At 38.9% G+C, this 24,453-nt stretch overlaps 1 protein-coding gene across 8 annotated transcripts in view; it reads left to right on the forward strand.

Annotated features, from left to right (window-relative positions):
* The window catches only part of LOC131235090 (rho GTPase-activating protein REN1-like), a 78,982-nt gene that overhangs the window by 51,486 nt on the left and 3,043 nt on the right, over nucleotides 1-24,453 (forward strand). For 7 of the 8 annotated variants that reach the window (XM_058232241.1, XM_058232211.1, XM_058232206.1 and 4 more), the window contains 5 exons: nucleotides 7,633-7,693; nucleotides 7,802-7,885; nucleotides 15,993-16,106; nucleotides 16,195-16,364; nucleotides 17,691-17,760. In XM_058232241.1, coding sequence (XP_058088224.1) covers nucleotides 7,633-7,693; nucleotides 7,802-7,885; nucleotides 15,993-16,106; nucleotides 16,195-16,364; nucleotides 17,691-17,760 — 499 coding nt within the window. The remainder of the gene's footprint in view (nucleotides 1-7,632; nucleotides 7,694-7,801; nucleotides 7,886-15,992; nucleotides 16,107-16,194; nucleotides 16,365-17,690; nucleotides 17,761-24,453) is intronic. The other variant, XM_058232226.1, reaches the window with a different exon arrangement.

A 24,453-nucleotide genomic window follows, 5' to 3' on the forward strand; every position in this document is an offset into this window, starting at 1 on the left:
AGTGTTCTTTAATGGAGCTTCTCAATTGGCATTTCAAAAACCTACATCAGCCCACATCCTGCCTGCTACTTCTTGAAACTTTTGAGAAGTTTTGGGGCCAAAGCCATTTTGGTTCAGAACTAGCTGGCTTGGAAGTGATGGTTTTCCTCCTCTATGAAGAGGACAAGAATGGCAAGATAAAGGTTAGAAAACAATCTTTCCTTGATGATAATGAAGTACCTGACAAAAAAGAGGAAGTTGACTCCATCTCATGGGAGGAAAGTTACTTGAGACATTCACTATTAGGATGTGTTACAGAGGAACTTTTTTGATGGCCAAAAAACTCAGGAGGTCTGGCTTTGTAGGGGGGGAGGGGATTAGAATATGTTAGATTCTTTCATAGAATTGAGAGTGTTATGATGAGAATAATCTCTATCAAAGTGTTGAGCAAAGGGAGAGGTTACAAGAGGACCATGAAGAGACGGAGAAATTGTGGAATTGATGACATAAGAGTTAGAAAACATTTTGATAGTGCTTTATCTCAAGTTTTCTTGTATAAACAAACAGTTTACGGAACTTAATAGTTTACCAAGATTTGCTAAGCCCACATGTGTGTGTGAGGCAGCTCATGTATGCGCCATGCTTGTGCCAACATTGCACAGTGGTACAAGAACCAATCCATTCATCAGGGGCCTACCATTATGTAGATGCACTCACCCAAGAATCAGGTGGTTGCACTCATCAAGTGGGCCACAGTTGGCAAGACAAATGTAGGGCTGAAAAAAGTTCTATTGAAGTTTTCTTACCCGTCCAACTGTTTCTAACATTGTGGCCCACCTTCCAAATGGACCAGATTTATTTTTTGGGAATAACATCTACATGGTTTTTTTTTTTTTTTTTTTTTTTTTTGTTTGAGAAATAAAGATTTTATTAAAAATCCGTACTGAAACGGGTGGACAAGAATGCAACAAAAAAGAATTGCAATTCAACATCTGCATGGTCATAATGGAAATGCACGTAGGCTTAAAGCAAAGCTCTATTTTAACATTCTGTTTACTCTCATCGAACACATCAGGTCATGTTTATGTCCTAGTGGTTTTACAATCATAAGTGCTCTATGTTTGAAACAAATGAATGCGGTATTTTATCAATGTTGTCACCTAAGAATGCATGAAACAAGAATTATAGCACATGGATGATGGATCAACTGTTGTTAAAAGTATCAATATCATATTTTAAGAGGGGTGGTTGGCTGTTTCTGTTTAGCTTATTTGTTACTTAAAAAAAAAGTGTCATTTTACTTATATTAGTGTACAAGGACTTTGGACTCTCTCTCTCTCTCTCTCTCTCTCTCTCTCTCTCTCTCTCTCTCTAAGGCATATATAATTATATATGTAACCTAAGATTGTTGAGGTTTATCGGACAAGTGTGTTGTTGTACATGGACATGTCATGTCGGCACAACTTTGCTGAGTGGTCCATATGCTAACTTGTCTGTTCAAGTTTATTGAAGCTACAAAAACATATATTAATCTAAATAATGATCATTTCAGAGAAAAAAAACCTTGGAAACATCAGGGAGGCTTGAAATTAAAGACTTCTCAGAAGGACACTAGTTTAGAGATGTTTCATTGTATCTTAATTTTGCATCTTTTTTTATAATTTTTATTCTTGAAAGGAGTAAAGAAGCTCATGCACAAAGTCAATATTCATTATGTGTGACTAATACGCTAAATCTAAGATGTATTAAAAATGAGTATGCATGTGTCCATATCATATAAGCATATGTTTATGATGAGGAGTTTTGTGTTTGTGACAAATACGATAAGTTTCCTATTTCTTGAGTCTGTACAAATGGGTTCTATAGTTCAGTGATCCATATCATTGATGTCATAGGCCCCATTGTGGAAGTACCGTGCCCTTGAAATCTCCCAGATTGGATGATCCTATCCATCTAATTTTTGGTCTTTTCTCCTGTTGAATTTGGATAGTTGTTGTATTTTCTCTTAACTGCCTATTTGTAGGCTAATGATGGAAGGGTTGAGACTGTTCCTTTTGGAGAATTTTGGCATACGGTACATCCATGGTAGTGCCCATTAGGTCAATTGTCATATAATCATTGGCTCCATCTGTACGGACTTATGTCAAACAAGGAATATGTTGAGATTTCTCGACTGATGTAAATTATCTTAGTAATTTAAGACATTGCCTATTATGAATGTGTTAGGGCAAGAGTTAGCAAAATTAAGTCATTAATGGTGGAGGGGAATAGGGTGGAAGGGAAATCAAAGGTGTGTGATGCCGTTGTTAAATTTTATTAGAATCTTCTATCGAGAGAAGAATGGAAGTGACCTTTGCTAGATAATCTCCTTTTTTATTCCATTTCTCCAGCTGCGGCGGTGTCATTGGAAATTCCTATTTCAGAGGAAGAAATTGTAAAAGCAGTCTCAGAGTTGGGAAGTGATAAAGCCCTTGGGCCGAATGGGTTTCTAATAGTGTTTTATTAGAAATTATGGATTAGTATAAAGCAAGATGTGGTGGGTTTCATTAGAGAATTTTACAAAAAAGGAAGCATTGCTTCCGAACTTGGGGTCGTATTCATTATGTTGACTCCAAAGAAAGGTGTCGAAAGTCTTTTGGATTTTAGGCCCATAAGTTTTTTAGGTGGTCCATACAAGATATTAGCTAAGGTGTTAACATCTAGATTTCGCGCGGTCATTGGGGAAGTTATATCTCCATTGCAAAAGTGCCTTTGCAGAGGGTAGAAAAATAACGGATGATGCATTGGTGGTGTAGGAATGTATAGATTCATACAATAGGTGGGGTTTGGGAGGAATCGTGATGCAAGACACATGATTTAATCCTAACATACAACATGGAGATTATGAAAAAGTCCATAAAGTAATTCAACTAACAAAAGATGCTAACCCACCATGTAATTAAGAGTAAATAATAGGAAATAAAATCTAATTTAACCTAAATCACATGCCTGCATGCTAAGAAATCACATAAATCAATTAAAATTAGGCCCGATGGAATGATAAAACTTCCAATTGAGCATAGGCACGTTCCACACTCAAGGGACTGACCTGTAGGTTCTATGATTAGGGATTAGAAGGGAAAAATATGAAATTTGGAAAATTAGGGTTCATGGGAATTGGAAATTTTGGAATTAGGGTTTTTCTAGAATTTGGGGAAAAGATGAAATTAGGAATAAATTGGGTGAATTGGTTAAAGGGGATTGATGGATTTAGGTATTGGTAAAGGGGAATTAAGGTTTTGGATGAAGGGAAGTTAGGGATTTTGGGTCCTCAATGGTTAATTTCAGTTGGGGTTGAAGTTAGATGATGAAAACTTGAGGAAAAAAAATGATTTGCATGGTTTTGGATAGGAAGGAAATAAGAGAGATGAAGTTTTTGAAAAAATACCTCTTTTAGATAGAAAGGAAGAGAGAAGGAAGATGATAGATGGAAGCCTCGCACCTCCGTTGAATGGGGCATGGAATCACACCACACCCAAGCTCCAAATCACATGGAGTATTATTTAAATCACATGAAGAAGAGAAAACGCAAAGTTTTTTTTCTCCATGCCCCATTCAACGGAGGTGCGGGGCTTCCATTCAAAGTTTTTTTTTTTTCCATGCCCCATTCAAAATAATGGCATTAGGGCTCCACACACCCTCTTTTTTCTTTTATAGTATCAAAAAAGACATTTTATAAAAAGACACTCAGATAAGATTCACAACATAAAGACGCTTAATAAATTAAAAGTTGTTCCTAACTTCCTAATGTCAATACAAATATAAGTTATAGTAAAAATAACGAAGCATGTAAATAATCTAAACAACTAAACTATTTTGTGTCCCATGGGGGTGCACGATCAAGATGTCCGATGATGATGATCCAATGGTCTGATCATCGTGTCCATCAAGCTCTTATATGCAGCCCACGTGCATCTTCCCAGTGTGGGATCTTTAAAGATGCACGAACATGTATGTGCGGTCTTCAACGTGGCTAGGAATGTGAATTGGGCCAAGTGGGCCCTATGTAATGGTCATCTAGCCATAAGGAAACTGGCTCAGCCCTCCTTTGGTATGGTGCTCGGATGTCCTCATCAAATAATATGTAAGTTGAATATCGAAAAAGCTTATGACCATGTTGACTGGGATTTCCTGGACTATATATTGGGAAGGATGGGTTGTAGTAAAAAATGGTGGTCTTGGATTAGGGAATGTGTTTCTTTGGCTAGATTCTCGATTTTGGTTAATGGATCTCCAAATGGTTTTTTCTCAGCATTAAGGGTATAAGGTAGGGGGATTCTATTTCCTCATATTTGTTTGTAGTGATAATGGAGGACTTTAGTCGAATTGTTGAAAAAAGAGTCGAGGTGAACTTGGTCAAAGGATTCGGGATGGATAACTTGGATATTCAAGTTATGCACTTACAGTTTGCCAATGATACATTATTATTCTATGAAGTGGGTGCTTTAAATGTAAGCAATCTTTGATCAATCATTGAATGCTTTAAAGTGGTATCGGGTTTGAGGGTGAATATCAGCAAAAGCGAACCATTGGGGGTGGGTTTCTCTACAGAGGAAGTGGAATTCTTGGTGAGAATCTTTGAATGTAGGGAGGGATCTTTTCCTACCACGTACCTTGGTCTTCCTTTATGTGTTGGAAAACCCATGAAACATTTATGGGATAAAGTGGTAGAAAGATTTGAAAGTAAACTGACTCCATGGAAGGGTAGATACTTGTCTTTGGGTGGAAGGTTAACTCTGATTAAGGCGACAATGGATAATCTTCTGGTTTATTATATGTCATTATTTAAATGCCCAAAGTTGGTGCTAAAAAGACTGGAAAAGCTTAGGCGGGATTTCTTTTAGAAGGGGGCAGAAGACAATCGCAAATTTCACCTTATGAAGTGGGAGGAAGCTTGCAAGCCATGGGACCAGGGGGGAGCGGGGTAAAGGAGTTTGGAGGTCATGACTTTGGCCTTGTTAGGAAAATAGGTTTAGAGGTTTGGAGTGGAAGAGGGTTCATTTTGGAGAGAGGTAATAGGAAGACAAGGTCATCCTCATTGTATAGATCATCATATCTTTGGCGAGTTGTGGCGTCAATGAAGAGCAAAGTATGGGAAGGGGTAGGATTCCATTTTTGGTATGGGAAATCTATTAGGTTTTGGAGGACATTTGGGTGGGGGAACAAAAGTTGATCAAAATCTTTCCATGCTTAGTGAGGGTAGCTTTAGAGGGTGGCTTGTGTGTCGACAAGTGCTTTTCCATACAGGGGGAGCAAGTCATTTGGCACCATGCATGAGGAATTTGGAGAATGTAGAGATAGAAGAGCTGATTGGGTTGCTTTAATTGTTGTCCAAAGTTTATCCATCTCCCTCATAAAAGGATTCCTTAAACTGGTTATATGAAAAATCAAGTCTTAAGCAGAGTTGGTATGTACGATGAGCCTAGTCCGACAACTTTCATTTGGCAATATGGTGCTCCTCCAAAGGTGGTGGCGTTCGCATAGTTAGTGATGCAGGACCGATGCATGAACTAAGTAACATGTGAGATCAAATAGCCGAATTAAGATATTTAACAAAAAAACACAAACATCACTATAATCATCACAAATATCATGAAAATCAAAAGAAAAACCATGCATAATCCTAGCCTAAGCTACCAATATCGTAACTTAAGATTATTAAATAAAATGCAGGGACATCCAATTAGCATAGAATATAGTCTATTTCAAAATAGGAAACCTGATACAACTTAGGATGAAAATTAGGGTTTGGATAATTTGAGAAAGTAGAAAAATTGAGAATTTTAGGTTTAGGGTTAGGGTTTCGAGGATGGAAGAAAGGGGTTTTGATATAATGATGGTGGTAAACCAAAAGGGGCAGGTAGGATTCACACGTGTGGTCGTACGGTCACACATGCGGCGTGGGAGGATGGGTTTAGGTCGGTTAGGGTTTGAATTGTGGATGGGTATGAGAAAGTTGGGTTTGGGAGAAGATGAAGATTCGGGATGGGAGAATTAAGAATCTGAAGAAAATACTGGATGGAGAAGAAAAGAGAAGATAGTATGGGGATAGATGGAGACCTCGCACCTCCGTTGATGAAGATTAGCCTCGCACCAATCTTCCTTCCAAATCTCATGAAAGTATCTTCAAATCGCATGAAGATGGGAGAAGAAAGTAAGAGTTATTTATTTATTTATTTATTTAAATCACAAAACTCAATGGGAGAGAGGTCACACGCCCCTCTTTTTATAAATCCAAGAAGTTTCAAAAATTACAAAAATCTCCGTCTTGTGAATTTTAATGAAAATAACCATAGTCTAAATAAAATCAACTAAAATACTCATAATGTGTCTAAATATAAAATAATCAAAAACTAAATCCTAAAATATAATAATTTCTAAAACTGATGTGGACGATCAACGATCAATGGCCCGATCATATGATCCATACGATCCAATTACCCGATCGTCGCGTCCCTCCGATCGAACGGTCTGGATCACACCAAAAAGCAGCTCATGTACATCTTCCTAATGTGAGGTCTTCCAGATGCCCGCACATGCACATGGGGTCTTCAGCATGATCACGGGTACTCGCCTAGCCACAGGGAAATCGGCGCGGCCCGCCTCCTCTGATACGTACGTAAGGGTGTATGTGACGTGATGTGCTCATTAGTTAGTGGGAAGCGAGAAGGTTTTAACAGTTAATAACCTTAAAAAAAGGAAGCTAATCCTCCCGAATTTTTGCGTCATGTGTTATCAAGATGCAAAATTGGTGGACCGTCTCTTTGTGCATTGTTCATTTGCAAAAAGTTTGTGGGGTTGTTGCTTTAAATCTTTTGGTGTAGATTGGGTGTTCTGAGCTCTATTGATCTTTTTTCTTCTTGGCATGTCATGGTGGAGTAAAAGGAAAGGTTGGGAAACATGTTTGATGAATAAGTCTACTAGCAGGTATTTGGTTCATCTGGTCAGAAAGGAGTGACAGTTGCTTTAGAAATCATCAAAGGAATGTTTTGGATGTTTTCCAAAAGGCGAAATCTCACATCAAGGAATGGGTGCATGCATCAAAGGTTATTGAGCAGTTTCTGGATAATTGGGCAGAGTTGTGATTTTAGTTTTAGTTTTTGGTCTTTGTATTATTTGGCTGTGGCTTTTTTCAATAAATTTATCATTATTCAAAAAAAAAAAAAAAAAAAAAAAAGAAAGAAAGAAAGAAAGAAAGAAAAAAAGAATGTGTGTTTGTGTGTGTGTGTGTGTGTGTGTGTAGAGAGGGAGAGCGGAAATTTTATTGAGAATCTCGCAAAAGCGAGAAAAGAATACGGGCCTTGTGTTTTCGAACGGATCTATTATGCTTGTATCATGTTAGATATATACCCACACTCCCTACCTCTATGCTTTGGATTGCAGCTCATATTGTGCTCCAGCCACTTGGGGCTATTTAGACTTGTTCTCCTATCGTACTGCAATTGTTTAAGAAGCATCACACAACCCATTGTTTCAGTTTTCTTATCTGTTTTATACTGATTAATGCACTTTATGTGTCGTTAACAAGATGCAGAAAGGAAGATTCTTGGATGTCTTGCTTTGGATGTGCTAATTCAGTTATTTCAAATCTGATGCATCTATATTTTTATTCAGGATTGCAATTCAGAGGCTTGAGAACACTAAAGTTGACTTGGAGAATAAAATTGCAAGAGAGGTATAGCTTTCAGTTCAGCTGTTTCTTCCAAATTATCTCCTTATTAGTTAAATTGCTGCTAAAAATTTGCACCCTTGACCTTATTGTTGCATGTCTTTTGATTCACAGGCAAGCGAGAATGAGATTTTGCAGGCAAGTTTGGAAAGACAAAAGCAAGCTTTGCAGGAGCATCGTTTAGCTCTTGAGCAAGATGTACAATATTCTACTTTCCCTTGCAGTCTTTTTCTTCATACAGTACAAAATCTTTCTCGGCATCACGTGATGCAAGCACATAGATATCTATTTTATCTGAGCTGCTCAAGGAATATTAAAAAACTTTTAAGTGAATAGATATGTAGAGGCTGTTTTTTCTTCTTACAGGGAATCTTTTGGCTATTGGAGGACAAATTCCTCCTCATAGTATCTTTACCTCGCTTTATATTGTGTCAAGCATTGAAGTTATATCTTTGATATATTTCCTTTAGAGCATTTAGCTTCTGTTATACTGTTGAACCTTTTATTTCATGATAGTTGCAGATTTATTTATGTCATATTCATTCTTTCTGGGTTACATGATCTTTTTCAAGTTGTTTGTATAATTTGCATGAAGCCTTGATTTGACGTCTACCATAAGTATGGACTTATTGTTGCATATTTGCAATTTGTGGACCTGTTATACTTACTCTTTAGGGATATAGAATTTTTTCTGTGACAAAAAGGACACTTTTAAAATGTAATATGCCTAGTTGCTCGGCAAATTGTGATATGAAGGATAAAGCTTATGTTATAAGTAGATTTCTGAAGGTAAGCAAGAGAACTAATTAAATACAATACTTGAATACACAGTGCAATTAAAAATAATAAAGAAAAAGAAGAGGTGCTTGTTGGAGGTCTCTGAGCAGTTTCTCGGCAGCTTCTTGACATGGAAGAAATACCTTCTTGGCTAGATGAAGATAACAATTTCAATACTGTTTTCTAATAGGATTCTTCGCAGGAAAAATACGGAACCAATTTTAATACATTTTCTGTTTTGACGTACAACTTGCTTTGTTCCCGTCTTTCTGACCTTCAGATGCAGCTAAGCAGAGATCTATTCTCAGGTATTTGGTTTCAAAACCAGGTAAGTGTTCATCATAATTAAAGGCCACACTCCACCTGGTAACTCTCAGAAAGTAGAGGGAACTTGTATCTATCAATTCACAATCCAATTTGCATTTTACTTAATAAATTTGTGAACATTCAATGAGGTTTATTATCAAGTATAGGAACATCATCCACTTCGACTGTCTTTCACTCCAGTCATTTCTTCTCCATTGCATTAATTTACACTTTTCTGCCTTTTACTTTATAGTTGTTAGGTTCTTTAACTTTACTCATACTTCTTGAAATAGGTGATGTTCTAAGGAAAGATTATCAATGCTCTATATGACATATGCCAAGAGAGATTTTCTCCCTAACGGTATGTGAAGATGATATGACTTCATTGTCTATCGAATCAGGTCTCAAACAGTGAAATTGGTGATTTGAGTGCCTATATTAATAGTGGTGGACCTGCTTCACTGTTTGTGAGGTTTGAAAGTTGGGTAGAAACTACGACAGTATGAAAAGCTTTACTGTCACCAATAAACATATCTAAATCAGTGAAATCATTAAAGATCATGCTGGAATAATACAATGGGGTTTGTTTCACCAGAGACATCAACGCTAGAAGAGAGATTTGATTCTTTGTAGACATCGGACAGCTAAGACTGCATATCGTTGTCCATATTACTTATGTAACTTAGTTTGTACTGTCTTCATAACTGATCATGATGCAATGGATACATATTGCTTGGCTATGCCTGCATTTTGAATATTCATTAAAGCAACTCTGCAGATACTTTTCTGTAACTGTCATATATACACCCCCCTAAGTCAGTCAGTGCCATTCCCAGATTATGATATAACGTTATAAATAAATACTTCAGTCACCATCAATGTTTTAAATATTGTTATCACGTAATGTATCGCATGCTTGGGATACGGATATATATTGGTTATCACATGGGATGTATCGGTTGTATCACGTAATGTATCTTTGTTGTTGGGAAACATGGGAACATTGGGAAATTGGTCGATTTTTTGAATGAAACTTCAGGGATTGTTGAAAAAGACATCAATACATGCTTAGAAATCAAAACATTACAAAAAAAATTGCACATGATAGAGGTTTCCTTTGTATGGGGTCCTAATATATGCGATTTCCAACTGAACTGATGCAAGTATATTTAGAGTCTATTCATATAATTTATAAACGTAAGAGGACATGTATGGAAACACAAGCAATACATTCAAAAGCAAAAGAAGAATCACTAGATTAGGTTACATACATGTTTAATTTTGTGTTTGGATACAAAGATTGCAAGTGAGTTACGAGAAAATGATAAGTTTTATTTTTTTTCTCAATTTTCCGCAACTTGACCCATCTCCTCTAAATCTCGAAATTGAAGTTCCAAATCCATGATTTTTCATGAAAAATATGAAGAATCATAGATTTGTAACCATTTGACACTGGTTAAACGTGATTTACAACAAAAACATGGATCGAAAATCGATAGATCAAATAGGTGGGATATATCGGCACTACCTGTGTGTTTTGTGTCGCACATGTGGGATACAAGATATATTGTCGGATATATCGGCTGATATCATCGATATTTAAAACACTGGTAGCCATGCATAATAAACACATGAATGAGTCAAGATTCTGATTTAATATCATTGTTTGTGAAGTTGGGAGAGCCAACCAATTGATCTCAATATATATGGCAATGTTGCCACTATTCTTCAGTGCATTCTGTGAGCCTGAAACTCCAGATGTGTGCAATATGATATGATGTCTCTACGGGTATTAGTTTTCTATGAAACTATGAATTAAAATTTTCTAATAATCAAATTCTTCCATAGGTTAAGCCTCTAATTCATTTAGGGCCTGTTGGGATTCATGGAAAGCATAGGAAAGGAAATAGGGTTTCTTGGGAAACCTTGTTTCCAAGAAACTGTGGGAAAGGAAACATTGTTTTTCTTCTTTATTTTTCAACAAGATTTTCTTAGAGATTTAGAATCTATTTTCAAATTTGTTGTTTGGCAAAATAAAAAACTTTCTTGAAAAAAAAAATCTAGGTAGTGACTAGCATGTGCCAGATTAGCACATGTAGCACATGCTTGAATATGAGTAGTGGCACATGTGTCATACGTGGCATATGTGGGTACTTGAAGCTGAATTATGGCACATATGACAAATGTGAGGTGCTTAAAGTTGTACGGTGGCACATGTAGCACAAGACATTGATGGGGACATCCAAGCATCATACCAGAGGAGGGCTGAGCCAGTCTCCATATGGCTAGATGACCATTACATGGGGCCCACTTGGCCTAATTCACATTCCTGGCCTTATTGAAGACCCCATGTGCATGTTCATGCATCTTTGAAGACCTCAAAGTGGAAAAATGCACGTGGGCTGCATATAGGAGCTTGATGGACACATCGAACCATTGGATTGGGTAGACACGATGATCGGACCATTGAATCATCATCGGACATCTTGATTGTGGACTGCCATGGGCCATGAAATAGTTTAGTTGTTTAGATTGTTTACATGCTTCGTTATTTTTGGTATACCTTATATTTGTGTTGAGATTAGGGAGTTAAGAACAACTTTTAATTTATTAAGCGTCTTTATGTTGAAAATCTTATCTGAGAGCATCTTTTTGTAAAAGTTCTTTTCTGAGACTATAAAAGAGAAGTATGGGTGTATGAAGCCCTAATGCCATTATTTTGAAAAAAAAAAGAAAAAAAAGAGCTTTGTGTTTACTCTTCTTCATGTGATTTGAAGAATACTCTGTGATTTGGAACTATGGTGTGGTGTGATTCCATTCCCCATTCAATGGAGGTGCGAGGCTTCTATCTATCATCTTTTTTCTCTATTCCTTTCTATCCAAAAGAGGTATTTTTCTAAAAAACTTAATCTCTGTTCTTCCCTTCCTATCCAAGACCATCCAAATCATCTTTTTCTTCGACTTTTCATAATCCAACTTCAATCATAACCAAAATCAACCATTGAGGACCCCAAAACCCTAGCTAACGACCCACACGTGCGAGCTCCTAGGTTGACCATATGGACAACCGCTCAATCCTTTGATTTCACCTTGCTTCCCCCATTAAAACCCCTTAAAACCCTAGATCCCCAATTTCCTATTTTTTCAATTTCTAAAAACCCCAATTCCAATATTCTCAATTTCCATGAACCTTAATTTTCGAAATTTCAGGTTTTTCCCTTTTTAACAATAATCATAAAACCTATAAATTTGTCCCTTGAGCATGGAACGTGCTTATTCTAATTTGGAAGTTCTATCCTTCCATTGGGTCTAGTTTTAATTGATTTATGTAATTTCTTAGCATGCGAGCATGCGATTTATGTTAAATCAGATTTTATTTCCAATTATTTACTCTTAATTACGTGATGGGTTAGCATCTTTTGTTAATTGAATTACTTTATGGACTCTTTCATAATCTCCATGTTGCATGGTAGGATTAAATCATGTGTCCTCCATTAGACATGATTGACACATTTGACACGTGGACACTTGAAGCTAGATGGCAACACTTGTGCACATTGACACTATTAACACATTTGGCATATTTGGAGTTATTGAAGATGGATGATTGCACATGGAGCACATTGGTGCATGTGGAGTGCTTTGTAAATATAGGGCACAAGAGAAGATTGAATTGTGGCACATGGGGGTGCAAGAGAAGATGGATGTTGACACATGTGGCATAGTGGCACATGTGGGGCATCAATGAAGATGGACGATGGCTCATTTGGCACATGTGAGGCAATAGAAGATGGATGGCAGCACATTTGGGCTTAACCATTGAGAAACCCATTTTCCTTCCATTGTGGGAAAATGCCTTTCTTAGGGGTGGAGGTGGGAAAATAAATTTGTTTATTTTCCAACAAAGAAAGTAGGAAATGGTGTTTCCCACAATTTTTCACCAAAAAAAAAAGGCTTAACAAACAACGGAAAGTGAGCTTGATGAGAAACAACGCTTCGTTTCTTTTCCTTTCCATGAATCCAAACAGACCCATTTATCTTACCATCGCTTCCCCTTCCAAATAATGTATTGCAAGAACAAAGTTTTGATTTAATATTGTGATTACTTTAGCTGGGAGAACCAGCAAACCATGTATGAGTACAGTGAAATGCTGCCATTATACTTAATTGCATTTTATGAGTTTGAACTTCAATAAGTGTGCCATATGACATGATCTCCATAAGAGTACAAGTTTGTCAAGAAACTATGAATTAAATTTACACCGAGTTTTGGGCAAAGGTCAAGCCTCTAATTTCTAATTTATTTCTTCGTTATCTTTTTTTTTTTGGAGAAAATGAATTTTGTTAAGAAACAGCCTGGGAGCAAAAGTATACAAGCGGCAAGCTACAAGAGAAAAAAAGAATAAAAAATAAAAACCAACCCCAAGGGAAGAACACCAGAGGGCGCACTTCCTAATAAGCAAGATAGCCCTACTACTCACAACCAAACCAGAGTCGTTAATATTTTTAAAGGTGTGATTGTTCCTCTTGGCCCAATGGACCAAAAGCCAACAAGGAGAGCTAGAAGCCATCTCGACTTGCTCTTTCTATTGGGAACACCCCCGTGCCACAACGGAAAAGGGTTTTAACAGATTCAGGCATAACCCAAGGAATTTTGAAAGTCTCCAAAATGGTAGACCAAACTCATCAAGTGAAGTGGCAATGGATGAAAATGTGGTTTGCTGATTCGGTGTCCGACATGCAGAGAATACACACATTAGGCAACAACATTGCTCTCTTAAGTTATCAATGGTGAGCATCCTCTTCCTTCCTATTAGCCATCCAAACGCTGATAGCTTAGGCGGGGCTCCATAAGACCAAACAAGGCCCCGTAACGGCATAACTCATAGTTGAAGATGATCAGTGAATCAAGTGAAGAAGGATGTCACTGAGAAAATGCCAAATTTATCTTGCCTCCATATCACAAAATCCTTTGAATCCGGATTAAGATAGACTCCTTGAAGGCGGACTAAGAGGCATAATAGCTCAGACACCTCAAAATCGATGAGGTTGCGCCTGCACGAAGGAATCTAAACAGCACTAGATCCCACCCCCGAAAAGCACTGAGCTATCGAGAGGTCGGGAAGCAAAGGCAACTAGGCTGGGGAACTCTAATTGAAGCTAGGAATACCCCACCCAAATACCATCCCAAAATCTAATATGCGAACATCCCCAACAGAGAATTTGATCTTCTTAAATACTTATTCAAAAGCTTTACAATCCCTTTCCAAATATGAGAGGCTTTATAAAGAGAGAATGTTTTGGTCCACAAACTCATAGGAGATGTCCCATATTTACCTGCAATAACGGATTTCTACAGGCTATCCTCTTCCTTCTCAAATCTCTAAACCATTTACCCAACAAAGTCAAATTAAAATTATCAAGGTGCCTGATACCCGCACCACCCTCCTCAACCGGCTTGCAAACTTCCTTCCAATTTAGAGGGTGAAATTGACCTTTAGACACAACACCTTGCCATAAAAAAAATTAAAAAATCTCACCTCAGATTCTCAATTTTGACTAGAACTAACTAAGGACATTTGAACAAGGACATGAAGTACAGGGGCATGTTCAATAACACAATTTTGATTAGCATAATTCTTCCTCCAAGTGAATTCCTGCTTTTCCACAAGGACAAATTTCTTTCCATTCTCTCGAGCACTATGGCCCACAAGTGCAAAGGGGGCTTAACAACAGTAAGAGGGAGACTGAGGTACGAGGATAGAAAGGAACCTAATTGGCACCAAAACACCTCAGCCATTCTTTCAACTTCCACCCCCTACAAGTGGATCTCGAGGATCTCACTCTTAGATATATTCATCTTAAACCCTGAGACAACTTCAAAGCTTCTTATGATTTTACGGAGATTATACACCATGGATTCGGCAACGCCACAAAAATAAATAAATAAATAAATAATGGTATCATCGGCAAACTGGAGGTGTGATACCCTGTTGTCTACATTTTCCATCGTGAAACCTTCAAATAGTCCCACTTCCTGACCCCTTTCGAACATCCTGCTCAACACTTCAACAACAATGACAAATAGGAATGGAGAGAGGGGGTCTCCTTGATGAAGACCTCTCGAAGCATGGAAAAAACCAAATGGGTATCCATTGATAAGAATAGAGAATTTAGCTGAGGAGACACATGCCTAAATCCACTTCCTCCACTTAGGCACACAACCCAACCGACGAAGTATGTAATTGAGGAATTGCCAATTGACGTGATCATGGGCTTTTTCGAGATCGAGGTTGCAAACTAAACCTTTTGTGCTGACACGATAACATGAGTCGAGGCACTCGTGGAACACCAACACTCCATCCAGGATCTGCCAACCAGCTATAAAACACTTTATGGGGGAGAAATAACTTTTGGAAGAACAGCCTGGAACCATTGAGCAAGAATCTTAGAGAATGATTTTGTACGGGCTACTGATGAGGCTGAGTGGCCTAAAGTCTTTCAGACTCTCGGCACCCTCAACCTTCAGGATAATGACTATAAAGGTATGCCCCATCTCCACCACAAGCCGATCATAAACAAAGAACTCACTGATGGTGTTGAGCAAATCCAATTTAACCAAATCCCAAAAAAACTTGATAGAAGGCTAAGGCGGACCTGACGGTCCCGGAGTTCTATCTCTTCCGAGAGCTTCTACTGCAGACTTGACTTCCTCTTCAAGAACCAGCTTCTCGAGGCCGCGAACTGGAGATTATCCAGGTTCGGTCATTTCTACCCATCTGCCAAAAGGAGAGGAGAAAAAGTCAACTACAGCAGCACAAATCTGAGATTCATCTGACACTCCAGAACCATCAGCCACCAGGGAGTATATTCCATTAGAATGAGCACGACTGCTGGCAATACCATGGAAAAACTTGGTATTCCTATCACTTACTGTTGCTACTTCGAAACAATGGGTTCTAGTTTGGGAAACACTGTTCATACTTTACTTCATTTCATAAGACTAACAATTAGTAGGCTCCATGTTTCAATATCTATTTACCATGCAAATGTTTAAGTATCATTAGCCTTGAAAGGACAGTGTTTCAATCAAATGTTCTTGATAAGGTCATATACACATGGGATAAAATTGGGTCATAGGTACTGTAACTGTTTTTCAAATGGATTTTTGCACAAAGAGCTCACATAAAATTCTTCTGATGATGTAAATGGGACAAAAAAGGTGGCGAGGCTACAGGATCAGTTGCAGAGAGCGAGAGATCTGAGAGAAACTTTAGAAGCTGGGCTGAAAACGCCCCTGGGGCTCTTATCTATTCCATCGACTGTGGATAGCAAGGTTTGTTTTGGCACAGCTGTAACAATGTTTCACTTATTGTGTTGATTTGGATTGCACACTGGATTTATAGTTTGTATTTCTGCTAAAGACAAGGGCAGAGATCGAGGAAATCGTCCGTGATGAAGCAGCTGTCACTAATTTGAAGCAGAACGTTGTTGATCTCCATGCGCAGATTGATCAACAACGGCAACATAACTATGGTTCTGTATGTGAATCATGCGGTCAACGCCTGCCTACTTCCAATCATCAAGCAACACCGTAAGACATTCCCTCTTCAACAAGTTCAGTGATCATATCTTTGCCTGATCTTTCTTGAATCTGGGAACTATTCTAGCTTTAGAAAGGCTTTATTTACATATGCTTGTTCAGACGGGATCTTAAACTATCTTTTTCGTTACTATAAGCTACAGTCCATTATTCAGGATGGCTCAAGAAGTGCGACTATTTTACAAAAAAGCACCATGTCTGTCATATGAAATTGCATCACTTCTGCCCTGGCTCATGAAAGTTTTGCAACTCTGTGGCTTGTGAAATTATTATTTTTTTAATTGTGGCTCGTGAATATCTGCATTTGGATATGCAATTGATGCATGTCCTCTCTGTCACGTCTGAACATATTATGCTGTTTGCTTTTGCTTATATCAGCATTTGTTTCAGTAGAACCCAAATGTCATGTTCATTTTGGTGATTCAAGAAACCCCATCATATTAAGTCATAGGTCAACGTTGACCTGAGTCACTCAAGAATTCAAGTTGAGTGTGATCTGTGGCTCAAAATGATTGGGTTTGAAATTCTCATATAGTCTGTGCAACTTGGCATAGTCCATGGTTAAGCAAGCAATCAGTTAGTGGGAAACTATGCATTTTTTTCTTGACATTTTAAGGAAGATGTTACACAATAAGCTCTCTTACAATTTATTGTTCATTCATGGGATTATTTGAAATTATCCTCTGTTACAATTTCTTTCCTCAATTCTTATGTTCTTTTGAGGTTACTATGAGAAGTTTGGCAGCCAATTGTATGGAGAAAGTCCTTGAGTACCAGCTCACATAATCTGACCTTTGAGTCAAAGAAACCACTACTTGCATGACATCTATCAAGCTCTTTGCTTTTACTCCTTTATCCTGCAACAAAGAAAATGCCTAGACAGAGAGATTCTGTTTGGGATCATGGGGAGACTGCAGTAGAGGGAAACATATGAAAACATAATATATGTGGTGTGATAAACCACCTTTATTTTCATATGGTGTTAGTGGGCAGGCATTAAGTTGTTAAGAAATCCCACCTGGAAAGAGAAATCAACTATTAGATATGTTGGATGGTGAAAGAACTGAAGAAAACTTTTCTTGCTGGATAGAAAAGTACTGTTCTTTGTGATTTTAAATAAATCGGAGTTGATGGATCAAATTTTGTTGTAAATATTGGTTTTCTATGTGGTACTATTCTGTATGAGTACGTAAAGCCTCTCTGATATCTGGAAATATGTTCGGGTCGGCATTTTGCAAATTTAACAGTTCCTACTTGGTTCTGTTTTGGCCAGTTTGCTATTAGGTCACTTGCTTTGTGGATATTTGTTGTATGCAGGAAGGCTCAACAGAAAGACGTTGGTGCTACTGCTGCTGAACATCACCCTGAAACGTTACCTTCAAATGAGGTATGCGTTTCATGGTTATGACCACTTTCCTTGTTGTGTAAGATGAGGAAGGTTTAGGAGTTTCTGTTGCAAGCTTCCGATATGCCATTTCACATTGTCCGCTTCAGTGTTTTTGTGTGTGTGTGTGTGTGTGTGGGAGATGCCTGTTAGTATAAACATGATCTGTGTGATTTCCATGCGCGGAACAGTTTCCAGTAAAGATTTAGCAGAGATATCCAAGTGCATCTGATCTATGAGCTGGAAATTAACTTCTATAATTTGCTATATTTCAACTGTCCAATAACTGTCCTGTGTTTTATCCAAATAATAAACTTTTCACTCTTTGAATGATTCATTGGCATGGTTCTTTAAAGTTAAGGAGTCTTATAACAACCTTATGGTGGAGGTACATAACTGTCCATCTTAAGCTACTACATTTACAAACACATGGTTGTCTATTACTTGTGTTTGAACTCATTCAGAAAAAAAGAAGTGCAAAAATGAAGTGTTGAAACAAAGGCACAAAAAGGATTCAAAATGACATGTTCCCAAGCAGGGCCTACAAATAATTACTTTGAACACAGCATCCCAGCATTTTACCTCAATAGGCAATTGATTAAGTACCTCCTGATCTACTTCTATCTAGGTACATAATGGAAGAAGTGTTTGAACTAGTGTTTTGAATAGTGAATAGCGTTCACTCCTTTGAAGTGTGAGGCTTAAGCTACATACCTCTACTTACTAGATTTGTTATTAAGATTGTGCTTGGTTGCTTCGAATATCATGAAATTTTATTATATTTTGCACCAAATTAGTCTAATTCATAACGAAATTTAAGGAAATTTGGTGCAACCAAACGTAGCCTAAAATAATAGAAAAAAAATGTAAAAATTACATATAAGGTAAAGAAAGAGCAACCTAACTGATTTAATGCTAGTATATTATTTTACTAAATTCATTGAACAGATTAACTTAGACATCATTGAAAATATTAATTGATTTTTATGTTTTAGTGAAAAATAACTTGTAGTGTAAGCTACGTAGTGTGTACCATAGGCTATGTAGCGTGTAGCACATGAAAATTAGTATATAGTGTAGACTACATGAGACTTAAGCTATTTTCATGAACTACTCGGTGTTAAAGCTAATCTATGCTATGCAGCGTAAGCTACACGATACATAGCAAAGCTATTTAACACATCGGTTTGAACCAATGGCAGAAATCCTAGCATTTCAGAATGTTGGCATGTTAACAGGGAAATTCTAATAGTTGGAATCTTTTGCTAAGACACAATTCCTGCTCTTGCATCTTGCCTCCACTTTTGAACCTCCTATGGCACTTGCTACCAACTGCTGGAGACAGGATTGCATTAAGACCACATTAACTCTATCAGTTTTTGTCCGTTTATATCAAAAATTTCTAATTTTGTATGAGGGCAGCCTCCAGCCATTTTTGTGGGCTATTTGGAAGGAGAGATACTTTACAAGGCAACTATTAGACCAGCTTCATTATATGTGCATAGTATCAGGCAATTAAGAGGCAACATGAATAGAGGAATATTGCATGATGAGGATGAATTAGATGCACTTGAAATGGTTCAATGCGGTGCTTAGATAACAAAAAAGGGGCCTAGTGAGGAAAACTTTGTACAATTGAAGGGCCTGAAAGAAGTGCAAGAAAAATATGACTTGTATAAAGTTCATGAGATGGGAAACAAAAACCTTTTTCACTTACCGAAGATAGTGCTTTAGTATCTTTTGGCAAACTAGGATTTGTAGGCTGACACTAAATAGATTCTACAAGGTGTTTGCAGCAGCTATGATGATGAAGGTGTCTCTGATAATGACGACAAAGGTGGCGGCAGCTGGGAGAATTGATGTGATTTTGGAGGTGAATATTCTCCCTTTCCAAATTTAGTGGGGAGAATAAAATCGCGAAGACATGATGAGACAATGGCAGAGATGATGATGATTTGGAAGGGGAAAAGATAGCATTTTCGAGATGAATGTGCTCCCTTTCCAAAGCTAGTCAAGAAACTTGTAAAACTGTTCTACATGGTTACAAAGGATTTCTAGGATGTCAATGTGCATGATTTGAATCGCATGAATGGTGGCCCAGGGTGCTGATTATTTTATAGTGGAGAAATGGAAAGAAACTTGGTTGGAATTCTTAAATTCAATTTCCAGGTCCAGCTAAGATTATTGAGGTAGTTAGAAGCTGGAAAGGTGATGCTCACTTAGCCTAATTTTTCATTAGATCTTAAGGACTCTAATGAAGTTGTGGTGAGGTCACCATTGGAAGGTTAAATCAGAAAAACCCCCACACTAGTGTTGGATGTTAAATGTTGATGGAAGGTCTGGTGGAAATTGGGCCTATCAATTTCTAGTGATGTTTTGAGATATGAATATGATAAGGTGGTCAATATGGAATTCTTCAGTGCAGTGGCCATGGTATGGTCACATGAAGCAGAAGCACAGCCCCTAACACACTAGTGTTGGATGTTAAATGTTGATGGAAGGTCTAGTGGAAATTGGGCCTATCAATTTCTAGTGATGTTTTGAGATATGAATATGATAAGGTGGTCAAAATGGAATTCTTCAGTGCAGTGGCCATGGTATGGTCACATGAAGCAGAAGCACAGCCCCTAACACAGGTTTTTTGAGGATTTTTCATTCTTTTTCGTTGCCCTTGATTGTGGAAGGAGATTAACGCAATGCCAGTGAGTGTTACACAACACGTGATCCTGAACTGTTGAGATCAGTTTTTATTGTTGATGAGATCTGCAACTTGGCATCATATTCGACCATTATATTCCATTTATTGAAGAGAGGCCAATGATGTAGCTGGCTGGCTCCATAGCAAAAGAGGAGGTATTGGCATGCCTAATGGCTATGTTTATATTTTCTGATGTTAACTGAAGATGGGTACAGTTTCAGGTGCAATAAGAACCAGCAAGTATGTTGGATCCCCAGTTACTGGTTATGACTCATAAGTATAATCATGTTAACATATTTTTCCAACAGCATCACAAGTTGGGTGTAGTCCAGTTGTCCACTTCACACCAAACTCTGAATAATTTGTAGGTCTAGAGTTTGAAGACTTTGTAGATCTGGAGTTCAAGTCTCACGGAAGGAGCATCCTTTATCCGAGTTTTCAGTGCTCCTGTATTTTGAAGGATCAGAGTAGCAAATATTTCTTCAATTTGTAGACTTGGAGTTCCAAGTCCCTTGTCTCGCCATTGTCATCATCATTGTAACCTTGTCCCAGCTAATTATGGACATTGCTCGTGGGAAAAAAAAAAACAGAAGTCTCACTATAGTTTTTTTTTTTTTAAAAAATAAAAGGGTCTCACTATAATATATAACTTAAAATAACATCCTCATCATTTGGGCTTTATCCCAACTAAATGGGGTGGGTTACAGCCTACATGTCACGCCCAAGACTCGGTAACCGGACTCACAAGGAACCCGATGACCGGTTCTGACCGCAACAGCCTCCATAGTACCTCATTCTTGGCTCCTGAGGCAGGTTCCAATCCTGGGATCCTACAAGGAGGATTTCCATAACGGTATAATCATTCCAATTACGAGCATACCCAAGATTACAGCAAGTACATTTGAGAATAACAAGGGGCACACATCATAAAATCCACTAAGAATTTGAACTTTTACAAGCTTACATCAGGTCCGAAAGGACATACATAAGATAATAGGAAAAGAGAGAGAAATCAGCAACACTGGAGTCCTCGGGCTCAACTCTACTCCACGCTCTGCTGCTACGACGCCTGCCTAGGATCTCTTGCACACATTAATCGTGCATAAGCTTATGGAAGCTTGGAGGATAGTGTAAGTGTGTGATAATGGTGCACATAAGAATAGCATGAGGTACAGGGAAAGAAACATGCTCAATGAGAATATCACTAGCCTTACCAAGGCTTATCATGAATACGATGCAATGAGTACTGGACGCCATACCAATGCAATTCATGAAGGGGCTTACACAGCCAATGCTAATGCGATGCAAGTAATGCCAGTGCTCGTATCCAAACCATATGTCAAGTACATTTCCAATCATAAGGAAATCACCGGTGTCCATTACACTACTGAATGATTGCTGCTCTACAGACCTCGCACAGTCAAACGAGCGTAGGAGACCTCACTACCCGCCTGTAGACAGCCAATTACCAGCAAGGCCTGACGGTAGCGGACCCATTTACGAGCTGGTCAGACTCAGCCGAGCAATGCCTCCTCATACCAGGCAGGTAAGACCACACCCCTATCCAACCGACTACACGACCATGAGAGTCGCGGCCTGACGGTATAAGGCCTTCATGCGCTCATAATTTCCACGTAGTCACGGCGTTGGAGCAAATCCTTCGTATCATGGAAGTTTTGGGAATTTCACCCATGGGCATCCTATGCATCCGGTATGCTCAAGTAACATTTTCGGTGTCTACACATATGGCCATCCACATATGTCCCTGTGGAGGCAAAGCCTTGATGAAGCAAGGGCGGTATCATCATGAAATGCGATGCCAATGCATGAGTCACACATACAGGTCGTGCACTAGCTGCAGGCACACAATGTGCACGAGGGGAGAAACTCCATTCCTCAATGACTACCACACAATGCAATCAATTCATACATATGATGCATATGGGTCACAAAAATGTAAGTGTGCTACCTGTGAAATATGGAATCCTCTGTCCTAAGGAGAGTCAAGGTCTAGGCACATAGACAGGTGTTCTAAGGAGAAGAAAAATCCTCTAGTGGGGGTCTAGTACTTTGGGATGGCCCACAAGCTAAGAGAGTCATATTCGAAAGGAGGAACGGTCCTAGCGAGGCCCATGGTGGGCCTTCAACCACCTATAAGGGCCTCTATGGGCCTACCTTTGGGCCACCAAGGAGGACATCCAACCTCAACTGGGTCCCAAAAGGTAGCCTGCTATGTATGTAAAGAAAGGTCCAAGGCACAATCAATCCATGGCCTAGTGGGCAATGCACTAAGCCCAATACATAGGCAACCTAGTGGGCCCTTAAGCAAGGTTAGGGCCCAACCATAAGGGTCATGGGTTCACTTATTGTGGTGGGCCTAATAGACAGCCTATTATCCCAACATATGGGAAATCCTTATATTTAACACAAGTAAGTTGGGCCTCACATCTCGGCCCAAGTATGGATTTATTATAGTGGGCGAGCAAGGGCCCAACTACTTGAGTATTTGGCCCATAAGACCCATCACAATGACATGGTAAATATAGGACCCAAGTGTCCAACGAGCCTATCAAAGTTCCAACCCAACCAAGGCTATAAGGCCCATAATTAACTAGGAGACTAGCCCAAGAAGAATCCAATTGGAATGGGCCTTTAATCATGCACTAATTAAGCCCAAAAAAATAAAATTAAGATGGTAAGATAACTGACTTAAATCCTCCTCAAATCTAGTGGGCCATAATGCCCCAAAAGAACATTTATAGGCAACAATTATTGGGCTCAATGCCAAATTCCAGCACACCCAAATTTCTGGGTTGGTTAAAGTCCAACAATAGAAGTATTTCTTAGTATATTTAATCCTTGATGGCTCACACACATCACTGTGGGCCCCACCAGATGAGAGAGGATATGCAACACATATATCAAGTGAGCCAGGCAGTTGGAATGTAGGCCCAGCAGTAGCCTAAGGCGGGGATGTCCCATGTGTAGGCAGCCCTATGGTCCCAGGGTATCTGGCCCAAAATCCACCCAATGGACCCCAATTGAATACCCAAAAAAGGGGAGGATGATCAATCCCCTAAGGACCCCACATGGATGGATGGTGGGATATACAACACATCAAGGTGGGCCCACGAAGCAGGCTGGACGCCCCAGCCTAGGCGTCCCTACCTGGTGGGCCACTCCCGGCCGCACCACGGCTAGCTCAAATGTCCGTTGGGTTTGAAATTTTGCAGGGTGACACTTTCATGGGTGGGCCACACCCCTACAAAATTTCAGGATTTCTAGACACCTAGAAATATTTTAATTAATTTAAATAAAACAGTCTGTCCAGAAAATCGGACTGACCTGGACGTCCCAATGTGGTGGGCCAGTCCGACCCTTGACATGGTGTGCACAGGGGTCCATTGGGCCCAAAAATTTGTAGGTGGGTCCTACCATGAGTGGGCCACCTCTCTGCAAAATTTTAGGATTTTTGGACAACTGGAAATACTTTAATTAATTTTAAGAAGACAATCTGTCCTGAGATTCTGCCTGATCTGGACACCACAACATAGTAGGCCGGTTCAGCTATTGCCATGGTGTGTACAGGTGTCCATTGGCCCTGAAATTTTGTAGGTGTGTCCTATTATAGATGGGCCATCCCCCTACAAAATTTTAGAATTTTTGAAATGGTAGAAGTATTTTATTTAATTCATACAAATTATGGACAGCAAGGTCCAGAAGTAATTTCCTGCTGAAACAAAGCTACTGCCCCTGACTTTTGTGCCCCATTAGAGTGGGCCCAGGTCTCCCAAAATTTGGGAAATTACAAGGCCAACATCCCTGTACAAGTATACCACAAGGTGGGGTCCACAAAGGTCGCCCACCATTTCAGAAACAAACTGATAATTATGTTTGTACAGCAAGCAGAGTGGCTGGACAGTCCAGAAAATCTGGACTATCCACCCTCCATGGCCCACTCTTTTGGGTGATCAAACAGGGACGGATGAAGGTGAAAT

This window comes from Magnolia sinica, chromosome 2 (assembly GCF_029962835.1).
Source record: "Magnolia sinica isolate HGM2019 chromosome 2, MsV1, whole genome shotgun sequence".
Taxonomy (NCBI): domain Eukaryota; kingdom Viridiplantae; phylum Streptophyta; class Magnoliopsida; order Magnoliales; family Magnoliaceae; genus Magnolia; species Magnolia sinica.